Below are 14,905 nucleotides of genomic sequence, written 5' to 3' on the forward strand. Positions count from 1 at the left end.
TAATCATAAAATTACTATTATTATTATTATTATTATTATTATTATTATTATTATTATTATTATTGCAGTAGCAGCAGTTGGCTTAAGCAGAAGCCAATGTAGCATTAATTGTGATGATAATAATTATTATACTGACACAATGTGGTATTTCTGCACACTGCCATGGCTGACTTCCTTCATCACACCATAAGTTCCACAGAAATAACGCAACAACTTCAGCTTGAGTTTCCTTCAGCTGGCCACTGCCTACCTACCCTCCGTTACTTTACAGAACATTCTCTCTCAATATGGCAGGTATTCAAATTATATACCCACACAAGATTAATTCTCTTCTAATATGTCACTTTGTGTTTCAAGTACACATTGGATAGCAAACATACTGTTGCAAGTTCCATTCGTTCATTTCAAATTATTTCATTGTAATTAAAACATATGCATCATATGGTCTACACATAATACAAAGCAGGATCATTTGTCATAAACAGAAGCAGTCATTGTCTAGATTTCTTCTAAATGCTCTGTAAACTCATATTCTGCTGCTGGCTCCAGCCTTAGCAATTATTAAATCAGCTATATAGCCTTAATCCTCCCCCATTAACTGTATCAAAGCATCTAAGAATATAATGGGTTTTATTCAAATGTCAAATATTCTAGTAACAAGAAGATTCATATAAACTGAATTATATAAACTTATATAACCAGAGTGCTCACCAGAATTAAGGCTACATTTACAATATTAAAGAAGATCAGCTGAGAATATTCAGACACAAAATCTATGGATGATATAGATTAAAGTAAAACAATACTTATATTCCGGTGAGTTTTAGTGTTGAGAATTGTGAACAAAAGAATATCACATCTTTATTTTCCAGAAATAGAGATAGCTATAAACAACCACTTCCTCTCACATTGCTCAATTACCACCAAAACCATTTCCAGAGAGCCAGATCTGTCAGAGACTTATTCTCTGCCCTAAACAGAAGGGGCTTTTCACCACTGTGAACCTCAGAAAAAGCATCAGAATTCAACTTGGCATGAAAGCTTAGTTTAGTTGCCTACCTATAGGCTCAACTCATCTCTCATCTCTTAGATCATCATCAGACCATTACTCTCTCTCTCTCTCTCTCTCTCTCTCTCTCTCTCTGACCCACACTACCAACTCTGCTATTTCTAGCCATGTTTCTTACACACTTTCCTCGGTAAATTCACTACTAATTACCAATGTCACCACTATTTGTCCCTTCTTGATATTATTCTTCAGAGTAAGCATCATACACATGCAACTTAGATAAAATATCTCACACCTTCATTGCTAAACTATCCTAAATTGTCCTTCAGTAAAGCTAGGAGTACCAAGTCTCCTTCAAAAGTACCAAAAATTCAATTTCCCAAAACAGTTAGAAAACAAATTTTGCATCATGCCTTCCCTACACATAATACACAACCAGAACTCCTAAAACTGTTGCAAATGCTACATGTTATTAAGTATATCTTATGTTTCCATCGTATATATAACATTACCAAAAGTTAGCCATAAAGACGAAGCCTTTTTTCAGGTTCAGAAACTTCACCTCTTATCAGATGCTGATTGCCTAATTTCAAGGGCAATTCATATCAGAAAACTGCTTAACCCTTTCGAATTCACATTACTTTGTCAAATGTAAAGCTCATTTGGAGTAAAGATTATTTGCCAACATAACATGGCAATTCTGGTTTAGAACTAAGGTTGCTGTAATTTAGCCCCAGGAGACATCGTCTCCCGCTGGCCATATGACACAATCTGTATCCTTATATTTATGAACAAGAGAATCTAGCACTTCCACTCAGCTCAAAACAATATCTGTGTATCGTGATTTCCAGGAAATCCCTTCATCAGCACAGAATAAAAAGCTTCTTTATTCACCACATTGCCTCAAATTAACCATGCGTTACTTTGTAGCTTTGAGATTTCTATGATGTAATTGCTTACGTTTCAAATGATATTGTAAAGTATTTGTGAGAGGTTGGATGTACATAAAATAGGTGGAATATTTGGGGGGGGTCTGATATGGTAGGTTTAAATGTTAAAGGGCAAAATATGTGAGGCACTACTACTGCTCTACATCACGAACCTTCATTTGATTGTTTTCAAAATCTAGTTTCAATACATGAATTCACATGTTGCTTGGTCTTGCTTATCTTGGCTACAATCAACCATCGGAAATACAACTTAGTCTTTATCTAGCTTGTATCAGCACCAATACCATATGATACTAATACCAAACACTGTAGTCAAACAGTTGCCCCTTTAGATTTCTTTCTAAATATACACAATACATTCATTTAAAAAGAAGACAATATCTGAGTAAAACTTGTTTTCTCTTTGTGAGCACAGTTGACAAACATTCTGACTGGACTCAAATTTCTCAAAATGATACTGCATTAGCAGTTAGTTAAAACTGGAAAGATTGAAATAAAAATAATACTTTATTGCATTCCCTTTCTGGAGTTAAAATTTCAAGGGAGAAGAATGAAATTATACTAAATAGAAAAATGTTGAAACGGAACTCAAAAAACATGTACTAACTTGTATTAATGGTGACTTCACATAAACCAAAATCAGTCAATTTAATATGGCCCTCATTGGAAATCAGCATGTTGTCAGGTTTCAGATCTCTTTTAAAATTGGAAGAAAAAGAGGGGAAAAAAAGGAAAAAAAAAGTTAAGTAACACAAAAAGAAATTTGAGAAAATGAAATTCAAAAAAATATTTAATCAAGAAAGGACATTAATATTAATCACAATGATCATTGTAATAATAGAATATTAGCTATAGTATAATAGTGTCGCTACTACTACCACCACAACTAATGTCAACAAAACAACAACAATCATGGCCAAGAAATCTTTGTGAAGAATCAAACCTGGAACTAAATAACAATTATCAAGTCTTGCAAAAGGTAATTGAAATTAATTAATTCCTTCAAATAATTAATCCAGAAGACATTGAAGGGTATTTTTCCCATGTTTTATTGATGGCATGCTGAAATTCAATGACAATCACACCTTGGCTTGTTGTTGTTCTGTTTTTCTTTCTTTAATTTTCACAACAGAAATACAAAAAGGAATTGGGAGGAAAGAAAGAATAAGGTTCTAGCATAGTTATAGCACACACACACACACACACACACGGATGTAGTGCCGTTTCAAAAAGAAAGAAAGAAGCCATAGCACTTAAGTGGTGATTGCAGAGTTCAAAACAAAGAAGGGAGAAAACAAAAACTAAATCAGTGGATAATGTGTTGGATTTGCAGCACTAAAGAAACATGTTCAATATCCTGTGGCAAAGTTATCAAACATAATAAAGAATTGGAGTAAATATTTTAGTATTTAATTTAATATACTATCATCATTATATAACGACCGCTTTCCATGCTGGTATGGGTACAACGGTGAGGCTGCACCAGGCTCAATATGATCAGGCAAAGTTTCTACAGCTGGATACCATTCCTAATGCCAACCACTCCAAGAGTGTAGTGGGTGCTTTTACCTGTCACCGGCACAAGGGCCAGTCAGGCGGTTCTGGCAATGGCCATGCTCAAAAGCTGTTTTACATGCTACCTGCACAGGTAGATTGTAGATAGTGACTTCAGGATCAGGGCTAAGTGGATGCCCAGAAGATGACCAGCATAGAGGAGAAGAGTCTGGAAGCTTAATGATCCTGCAAATGGACAGGGATTTAGAGACATATTACTCAAAGATTTTGATGAAATAGAAGGGAATATAGCTTCACACTATGTATATATATATAGTGAATCCAAACAAGAACAAGCGAGAAAAAGCATGAGAATGTGGTATAAGTAACTGTGTTATTGGACACTCAGGAAAGGAAAGAAAAGAAAGAGGATTTCACGTTTCAAGCGGAGCTCTTCATCAGAAATATAGAAATAAGTCCAAAGAAGGGAAGATAAATAAAGAAAATCACCAACAATACACACATGGCCACATGTATATATATATCATCATCATCATCATCATCATCGTTTAACGTCCGTTTTCCGCACTAGCACGGGTTGGACGGTTTGACCGGGGTCTAGGAAGCCAGGGGCTGCATCAGGCTCCAGTCTGATCTCGCAGTGTTTCTACAGCTGGATGCCCTTCCTAACGCCAACCACTCCGTGAGTGTAGTGGGTGCTTTTTACGTGCCACCGGCACAGGTGCCAGGGGAGTTTGGCATCGGCCACGATCGGTTGGTGCTTTTCACGTGCCACCAGCATGGAAGCCAGTCAAGGCAGCACTGGCATCAGCCACGTTCGGATGGTGTTTTTTATGTGCCACCGGCACAGAAGCCAGTCGAGGCGGCACTGGCATCGGCCACGTTCGGATGGTACTTTTTATGTGCCACCGGCACAGGTATCACAACTACTATTTCCATTGATATATATATATATACATGCATATATAAAGAGAAATAACACAAAAGGGTAATTGAATCAGGAATAAACTAAGTCACACATAGATGCCGAGAATTCTATCTGAAACAAAGTTTTATTTTTTTATTTTTTTCGTAGTTAAATTTAACACCAAAATATTACAGATATTTCTCCCCAAAGGATGAATGACGGAAGGCAACTGACTCAAAATATTCAAACTTAGAAGCATGACAAGCTTCATGAAGATATTATGAAGAAAGCGGTGCAACTGTGCTCCTTTTGCAATAAATCTACCAGTATGTGGGTATGCACATGTGCGTGGGTGTATGTGGGTGGGTTTGTGGGTTTGAGTGAGTGGGGGGGAGTGCATATAATGTGCATAATGTACAGATATACAAACAAAAATGCGTGTGAGTATAACTGTGCAAATATGAATATGTGCACCCCTACATATAAAGATTTACACATGAAAATAAACAATAAGATGCCATATTCAAAACAGAATGATTCCATACCATTCAAAAATAAATGTAAAAGCAAATATAAAGAATATAAAGAAAAAAAAAAAAACGTGCCTGAAATCTCCAAGACTTAACTTTCACTTATTTTCAATGCAACTGTCAAAACTAATATAGCTAACAGGTGTCTAGTGTCCAATTCAAAAGACTAATTTACATATGGGCCTTCCAGTGATATCCCCCATTCTACCATCTCTCTCTCTCTCTTGCTCTCTCTCTCTCTCTCTCTCTCTCTCTCTCTCTCTCTCTCTCTCTCTCTCTCCAGCTGTCTATTTCCTCTCCTTCTGTCAATTTGAGGAAAATTCTTCAATTAACCCACTAGAACTCTTCTTGCTATACCTCTTTTATTCCTCCTGCTATTTCCTTATCATTTAACCATTTTTACTGAAATCATTCTGAAAGTAATAACAGAATTTGTTTTGGGTAAATAAAACGTAAATTCTATACAGAAAGTTTATTTTGAAATGGCAAAAAAAATTCTTTAAATATGACAAATATTTCAGATTTTTTCTTCATTCTCTTTTTTTATTTTTTTTTTTTTAGCTTTTAGACATAATTCATATATAAAAAAGAGAAAAATTTAAATGCTTGTGTTGATATGGGGTGTATGGGGAAGAAAAATTTCTAATTGAAAATTCCACTCACCCCCAAACAACCAACCTATTTATACATGACATTCGAAGAGAAAATTCAGAAACATGAAAGCAATGATAACATTCTCGCCAATTTTTATATTAATCAGTGAGAATTAGAAACAAATATAATTATAATTTCATAGAATCTTTTTTTTTTTAATTACTAAGTGATGTTGATATTTTTTTTATATAACCTTACAGCAGTTTTAAGTATGAAATCTAACAAAAGAGAAATAAAATTAAAACCTTACAGTAGAAAAGTCACCTATTACTTCTCTTTACTTTGTTATAAAGTTGTTCTTTTTGTTTGGTTTCTATCAATATATTTCTATATCAGATGAGAACACAGACGACATAATACAGAAATGCAACGAAGGTAGATGGTCTGTTATACAGCCTGGATTATACACACACAATCCTAGAATACACCACTTTAGCTTGTGTAGAATTATACTCCCCACCATTGTCCCATGAAGGCAGACCCTTTCTGTTTCACTGACTGTCTCTCTCTATTTCTTGCCTTCCTTCCTTGTAACCAAGTAACCAAGTGTCTCCTCAATAATATGACAGTTATTTCTTGTCCCTCTATCATACTCTAATCTCTTGGTTCCTCTCCTCTCCCTCAGGTAGTAGTGGTCATCTTATACCATGGCACTCTGTCAGTTACAACGATGAGGGTTCCAGTTGATCTGATCAACAGAACAGCCTGCTCATGAAATTAACATTCAAGTGGTTGAGCACTCCACAGATGTGCACCTTTAACGTAGGTCTCAGGGAGATTCAGCATGACACAAGAGTGTGACAAGGCTGGCCCTTTGAAATACAGGTACAACAGAAACAGAAAGAGTGAGAGAAAGTTGTGGTGAAAGAATACAGCAGGGTTTACCACCAGCCCCTGCCAGAGCCTCGTGGAGCTTTAGATGTTTTCGCTCAATAAACACTCACAATGCCCGGTCCAAGAATCAAAACTGCAATCCTATGACCACGACTCTACTGCCCTAACCACTGGGCCATTGCACTTCCTCGGTCACAATACATGAGTAAAGATGGGCAGCTTAATGGTTAGGGCACTCAGCGCTCACAATCATAAGATCGTGATTTTGATTCTCAGCAGTGAATTGTGTCCTTGAGAAACACACTTTTGTCAGCTCTATTTCACTCAGCTGACAGAAATAAGCTGTACCAGTAATTTGTGGAGAGTTCAGCCACTTGCACATTAATTTCAGAAGTAGCCTCTTTCTTTGATCGGATTCACTGGAACCTTGGTCATCATGACCGACAGAACGCCAGCCATACACAGCCCTTATTTCTTTTCACTCATCTGCTTTCCATGTAAACTGCCACACTTTTTTGCAACTTGGCTCAGTAGGGTCCCTTTCATTTGATACCCTTTTGGCAGTTATATATGGAACTGATATCACTGTCACTATCACTACCACCACCATCATCATCATCATCATCATGGAGAACAGCAGTAAGACGACATCAGTGATAACTGGATCTTTCAATTTGTTAGTGGTATATTCCAAGTATAAAAGTTCTATGAATACCTTTAGCTTGGCAAATTACAAAGTGATCTTCACTCATGCTGGTGCCACCACCCCTCACATGCCATCATGGAAGCCAGACATTAAATGTTGATGATGATGACAACTGTAGCACTTCTTGGTAAATCTCACAATTTACAAACCGTGCTACCAACACAATGAATTTATATAGATGTATATGCGCGTTTGCATATATATAAGACCTGTAATTGGAGTTGTAGCTCAAAGGTAAGGCAGAGCTTCTTTTCTGCTAGAATAAGAAAGAAAGAAAAAAAACAATGTGAGATGTGTCAAGCAAGCAAAATCAATTAGTTTCAAAAATTGGTCCATTAGTTTCAGTTTCTGTAATCTTTGCTTTACCAACAATAATGACAGAGCAGATCTCCATTTTCCAAACAGTGCTTTGGCTGTACCACATTCCATTCTAACTCTTTTCTTAACAGCATTTTCATTTAATCACACCTATCATGCACGGTTATTGTTATAAATCTGTTTTGTTTTGTTTCTTTTTTTTTTTTGTATCTTTCTACTTGTTTCAGCCATGAGACTGTGGCCATGCTGGGGCACTGCCATGAAGAATTTTTTAGTCAAATTATTCAACCCTCAGAACTTATTTTCTTTTTTTACTTATTCAATCAGTCTCTTTTACTGAATTACTAAATTATGGGGATGTAAACACACCAACACCAGTTGTCAAGTAGTGGTGGAGGACAAACACCGGCAACATACACTCACACACACACAATTTATATGGGCTTCTTTCAGTTTCCATAAACCAAATCCACTCACAAAGCTTTGGTCGGTGAGGGGCTAGAGTAAGAGTCACTTGCCCAAGGTGCCTTGCTGTGGGACTGAACCTGGAACCAGGTGGTTGGGAACTTAAAAGATAAAATCTATACTACTGCTTACTATGTGATACCAAGTGTAGAAAACTAACACACCTCATCATAGATTTTTACTTCCTCTTGATGGTTTAAAAAAATTCTTGTGATTATAATCGATTATTATGTTTTCATAGACAAAATAAAACAATCCTTCAGAATATTTTTGGAATATTTAACTCATATTTTCTCCACAAATAATCATTTTACTATTTCAGGCAAAATATTAACTTTTCTACAATCACATTATACCTCTGTGATCCAATATGGAACATAAACCTAAGGAGTGGGGAACAGTCCCTCATAAAGAAAAAAACAAACAAAAAAAAACAGTGGAATGTATTTAGCGTTAACACACACACACACACACACACAGTATCCTTATTTCATAAGAACAGATACACTAAAACATACTACACAGAATGTATAACACATATATTGAATTAAAGACACTTGCACACAATACTGTGTACATTCATCCTTACATTTACACAAACATGCTCACACACACACACACATACACACACACACATGCACAATCAATAGTTTCTTTCAAGAATCAATATTCTAAGAATTATCATATCATTTTAAAGTTTAGCTTCCGTATGTGTGGGGATGTGTACATTGTCATCCCTAATAAACATGTAAATAAAATGTTTAAGTTTGACAGTTTAATTAAATCTTTTTAAGAATATTTATTGCAATATATTAGAGAGAATTTCCCTGTTTTTCTCATCACAGAAAATAAAACAAACAGAAAGGGCTAAGATAAGGAAAATAAGGCATTAGGATACGTGGAGGAAGAGAAACAAGAGTTAGAAGCTATGGATGAATTTAAAACAAATGTTCTACTCATAAAAAATGCAGACTCAATTTCTATTTTTAAACACACCTGAATAAATATTTTTTCCTGGAAGAAGAAAATCATTATAAATATGTTATGAACTTTTGACTAGTTTTTAAGTACAGACTAAGTTTAATAGATTGGTTTCGGTCTTGGCCAGGAAAGGTTTTATTATTATTTTCACTATCAAGGAGAATGTATTACTAGAATCATTGGGAAAACCACTTTCTAGTATTTGCTCCAGTTCTTTGCATTCTGAGTTCAAATCTTACTGAGATCGATCTCGACTTTCACTCTTTCAGGATTGATAAAATAAAATACCAGTCACATAGGCACAGGAGTGGCTGTGTGGTAAGTAGCTTGCTAACCAACCACATGGTTCCAGGTTCAGTCCCACTGCGTGGCATCTTGGGCAAGTGTCTTCTGCTATAGCCCTGGGCTGACCAATGCCTTGTGAGTGGATTTGGTAGACGGAAACTGAAAGAAGCCTGTCGTATATATGTATATATATGTATATGTGTGTGTTTGTCCCTCTAGCATTGCTTGACACCCGATGCTGGTGTGTTTACGTCCCCGTCACTTAGCGGTTCAGCAAAAGAGACCGATAGAATAAGTACTGGGCTTACAAAGAATAAGTCCCGAGGTCGATTTGCTCAACTAAAGGCGGTGCTCCAGCATGGCCGCAGTCAAATGACTGAAACAAGTAAAAGAGTAAAAGAGAATATTGAGTCCAGTACTGTCAACCAATCTGATTTCAAATTCCACTGAGGTCAACTTTGCCATTCATCTTTTTGGGGTCAATAACATAAGCACTAGTTAAACATTCTTTCCTCAGAATTGCTGGCTGTGGACCAAAATTTGAAATCATCAGCATCATTAATTTCATCATCATTATTATTATTATTATTATTATTATTATTATTCAGGTGGCAAGCAAGTAGAACTGTTAGAACACCAGACAAAATGCTTTGTGACATTTTGTTCATCTTTACTTTCACTAAGATCGACTTTGCCTTTCATCCTCTTGCAGACATAAATTAAATACCAGTCAAGCATTGGGGTTGATGTAACTGGCTACCCTCTTCCCACAAAATTGCGGGCCTTAAAAAGAAAAAAATTATTATTATTATTTTATTGTCTTTGCACAACTTCTAACGCTGGGGATGTACCACAGTGTCAGCTGTTCACTACCAGTGAACTAAGGTAACACCCCTTATTTTACAAGCAGCATCCGGAGTATTCAGGTGGTTCCAAGCGCCACCAACCAACCCTATGAGCAAGACTGCCAATTACTGATCCCCTATGTTTACCACCCCTAACGCATACCAATTCCCTAAGCTTACCACTCTGCAACACTTGTTTTGCATGTGTATACTTGCAAACATGCATGTGTGTGCATGCACACTAATATGAATGCATACATGCATGCAAATATACATAGGTACATGTGAATGAATATGCATGTATGTGTATGCACGTGTGCATGTGTCTGCTAAAGCATGTTTGCATGCAGATGGGCACACACACACACACACATCAAAACACATGCACACAAAAGCATATGAGTGTGTCTACACACCCACATATAGAAATATATACTTGCACATGCCGCCCCTTCCTACTTCCTTACCCCAACAACAACCTGACTGATTTCTTAATTGCCACATGGTCTATTTCCTGTCCTCCACATGGTCTATTTCCTGTCCTCCACATGGTCTATTTCCTGTTCACCATGTGGTACTTTCCAACTAAATGTTACCCAATTCAATTCCAACATCAAACCATATTATTTTTAACCAGGTCAGAATTATTCTTATCCTTTAGTTTATTTTTATTTTTTGTATTTATTTTTGTATGAGATATTGTTTTCTATGCAAACTGTCAAATTTAACCAAAACACCCTGTAGGTCGCTTAGACAATTGTGCACAGAATGTGCGAGAGTGAATGGTAGTATCAGCTGCCAGTGAATGGTATTGTATGTGGCCAAAAGTAATAGCAAGCATGTAGGGAAGTATGGGGAAAGCAACCAAATCCAGAAATAAACAAGGAGTTGATACAAATCCGAGATAGTGCCACTTAAGGAAAACGGCAATGTAATGGTTTCTGAAAATGCACAACCAACACACAAAATGCTTTGCATGACTGTACAATGCACCATACCATGCACACACACACATCAAAATAATAACACCACTTCACTATATACACACTCAGTATACAGGAGAGAAGATATACACTTGCTTCAATGTTTCAAGGAAATGTGTACAAGAATTTGTATATGAATATGCATTTGTCTCTTTGACTCTATTAGTTGTATTATAGTTGTAATATCCAATATAATGAGATATTTATCATTAGATTTTCTACATAAATCAATTTAGACCAGATATTAACATGTTTTGTTTTGTTGTTTGCTTTCTTGTGAGGAAGTATCTTCTCATATATTTGTTAAAATATATAACAATAAAAAAAACACATCACTTTGCTTCAGCACATTGTACAGGAACATATGTGTCTAATTCATGTCCATTTCTAAACTGCTCTTTTAAAATCTGCTTCTAAATGTTTTGTAAAATTAGATTTCAAAACATACACACTCAATATATAGATTAATAGGCATTTATTTAATGTACATTACTATTTGTGAGATAGAATAAAATAAAATGACTTTTGAACACAATAAATAAAATATTTACTATATTTTGGATAAAAACAGTATTGCTGATTGTTTCCTGCATTTGCCTGCTTTAAAAAAGAACATTTTTTGCTCTTTTTTTAACTCATTTTTATTTCTATTTTCCTGCTAGCAAGGGTAAAATGGTATTTTTTTTTCCTCACAGATTTCAGTATTTTCAGAGAAATTACTGGGGCAAGAAAAATCTTTAACTTATACCAAACTAAAACTACAAATTCTGAGATATATTCATCTTCAACAAGACAGTCAAATGCAGGCAGAATTGGAAAAGTTAAGGGTCTAAGGGACTGGTGTGCATCTGCATTTACAATCAGCAATTCGAAGAGGATCCATAGATGATCAAAGTATTCAACTGATGTGAGGAGTGAAAAATCTAACAAATTCTTCAACATGGAATAGAGAAAGATAAAGCTGTCATTGGCCTAGTTATAAGCCCATAGCTAAGCCAACTTTCTTGACTTCCCATTGTAATATATGCACCCAAAATTTCAGTTCTCATGGTAATTAAACACACAGTTATGTGCCTTGCCTTTGGCCACAAAAAGCTGTGCTGATGGCCACTTTGAACTTGTGAGCATACAGGCACAACAAAACAGACACTACTTTTGCATGACATTACAGATAAAAGTAACTCCAATAAATACAGTTTATATCAAATAAGTGTACATAAACACTGGTGGTGGTGCCACATAAAGATCATGGGTGCTGGTGTCATGTAAAAAGCACTCAGTCCATTCTGTAAAGTGGTTTGTGTTAGGAAAGGAATCCAGCAGTAAAATGCATGCCAAAACAGATAATGTTGCTGCCTTGTAAAAATCACCTATGCTGGTGCCACATGAAAAGTACCTGGGCCAATGCCATGTAAAAGACACGTAGTACATAATGTAAAGTGGTTGACATTAGGAAGGGCAACCAACCTTAGAAACCATGCCAAAACAGACAATGGAGCCTAGGCAGCTCCTGTCCAACTCTGGCCAACTCCTGTGAAACCATACAATCCATGCCAGCATGGAAAACAGATGTTAAATGATGGTAATGATGATGAGAAAGTATGCATCAGACTGTGTGACACTTCTAAATTATGTAGGGTTTTAAGAAGTCATAGGGAATTGAGTCGCTAAAGTCCCTTAGTGAAAGTTTATTAAATAAGGAACTGATGCTGTTAGAACAACGGCAAGCTCAGAATACAGATGCGAATACAGAAACTCCACCAACTCTACTTAAATTGACTGTAAAGAACATTGCAAAAGGGTTGGCATATGATGCTAATTGTGAAATCATCATCATCATCACCATCGTTTAACGTCCGCTTTCCATGCTGGCATGGGTTGGACAGAATGACTGAGGACTGGTGAACCAGAGGCTGCACCAGGCTCAATCTGATCTGGCAAAGTTTCTACAGCTGGATGCCCTTCCTAACGCCAACCACTCTGACAGGGTAGTGGGTGCTTTTTACGTCCCACAGGCACGAGGGTCAGTTAGGCGGTTCTGGCAACAACCACACTCAAAAGGGTGCACTGGCAACAACCATGCTCAAATGTTGTTTTTCATGTGCCACCAGCATATGTTCAGGTAGAGTGACTCTGGCAATGACCACGCTTGAATGGTGCTTCCACGTGCTACCGGCATGGGGGCCAATCTGTGGACCTGGCAATGATCATATTCCGATGTGCTTTTACCAATTCACTGGCATGAGTGCCAATCAGGTGGCACTGTCATCAGCATAACCTAGAAATTACAAGAAGAGTTTACAATGAGCCTAATGTAAGTTCTTTGCCCCTCCAGCAGATGTTGATGAACTATAAGACAAAAGATAATGTCCTTTCTCCTTCCAGCAGCTCCCATTCTGTCATCACCATCCTTCACACAGCTGTCAACATCTTTTGTGGTAAGGATGTACTCAGTTACAATATTACCATTCTTATTTATTCTGCAATGTGTTTCTCTTTAAAAGTTATGTAAAAATATTATACTGTGTATGCTTAATAACTTATTTTCATACATAAAAAAGCTTGTTTTTTACTGCCGTTTTATATCGCTTTATACCACAAAAATCAATGAGAAATTTAATTTTGCATTACAGCAAGATTTTCAGGGATGTGTTACCTCCAAAGCCCAGGAGATTCCTGTGTGGTAATTTATCCTTTCTATTCATTTAATATCATCCTTCTATACTAGCAAGAGTTGGATAGGTTCATATGCATGTCTTAACCCTCTCAGATCTTGTCCATTGTGTCTAACTTCAACCTCCACCTGGGTTACTGGGGAATACGATGCAACAGGGTGGACAGAGTCTAATCATCTGTTGTCTCTGTCTTTTAAAACAACATCTTAAGAAGTTATTCAGTCAACTCACCACTTTTCATCCACCAACAGCATCACTCGTTCATTCACACTTGGTATTTATACCAACACTCATTGCTCCCCCCCACCACCCTCTGCCCTATTTAACTTGCTTGCTTTTACATTGTCTCACTAGTTAATTGAACACATTCAATGGGATCTACACAGTTGTTTTCCCAAAGCAGTGTCTCTTTCATCAAGCATATTTCCCTATAATATAGCACTAGATTTCTTAGGTATACACAATGCAACATTCTATTCAGACAAATAAGAATTTTCCTTTGATCAACAAAAGAAACAATTTCTTCCTAAATTTCTTCAATTATTTTGCATTCAAGATGCTATAATGGGTGTAAACTCTAGCTATAACTAGTTCCAAACCAAGGCAATATTAATCAGCCTTGTACCAAGACCATATGCACCTGTAATATTTAATGTTAATTTCATTCTTGATGAAAAGGTTCTGGAAAATGTATAACACTTCATTTTATTTGGGAATCCAAAGAGTACAATCTATGTGCTTCCATAAATTGAAGATAGAATTTAGTACACCTAATGTGGAGATGTAAGCATTGAAAGTTAATGTTTGGAAAGGAGCAAACATTAAAAATTCCTCAGTCTAGAAAAGTAGAAGCAAGACCTGGGAAATGAGATGGGTTCAGTAAATGGTAGTTTGGCTTAGAGCTGAAACATGACTTCATAGTAACAAAGGAAAATAACAAAAAAAGGAAAAGATTTGCAAGTTGAATCAAACAACAGTTACTTATCACAATGTAGGTACAAGGAAGAACCCATTCACTTCTATAGATTCTATCATTTAATACTATTGCAATATATTTATCTAACACAGACAAAGAACAGCACCAACTATTGAAGTGTGCACTAGATGTTTCTGGGTTGCTGTTTTGTTCTATTTTTCTTGTCAAAGAAAACATGGCTTATATAAAAAGTAAGTTTAATACAGAAATTTGATGTAAAGTAGATGTTGACAGAAACAAATTCCTGAGACTAGACTGCCACTGAACAAGTT

The 14,905-nt window shown here is 36.3% G+C and overlaps 1 protein-coding gene across 1 annotated transcript in view; it reads right to left on the minus strand.

Moving 5' to 3' along the window:
- LOC115212233 (serine/threonine-protein kinase greatwall-like) overlaps positions 1 to 14,905 on the minus strand; it is a 788,337-nt gene that overhangs the window by 477,057 nt on the left and 296,375 nt on the right. Inside the window, exon 7 of the mRNA XM_036502979.1 lies at positions 2,567 to 2,655. Within this exon, the coding sequence (XP_036358872.1) occupies positions 2,567 to 2,655 (89 nt within the window). The remainder of the gene's footprint in view (positions 1 to 2,566; positions 2,656 to 14,905) is intronic.

This window comes from Octopus sinensis, linkage group LG5 (assembly GCF_006345805.1).
Source record: "Octopus sinensis linkage group LG5, ASM634580v1, whole genome shotgun sequence".
Lineage (NCBI taxonomy): Eukaryota > Metazoa > Mollusca > Cephalopoda > Octopoda > Octopodidae > Octopus > Octopus sinensis.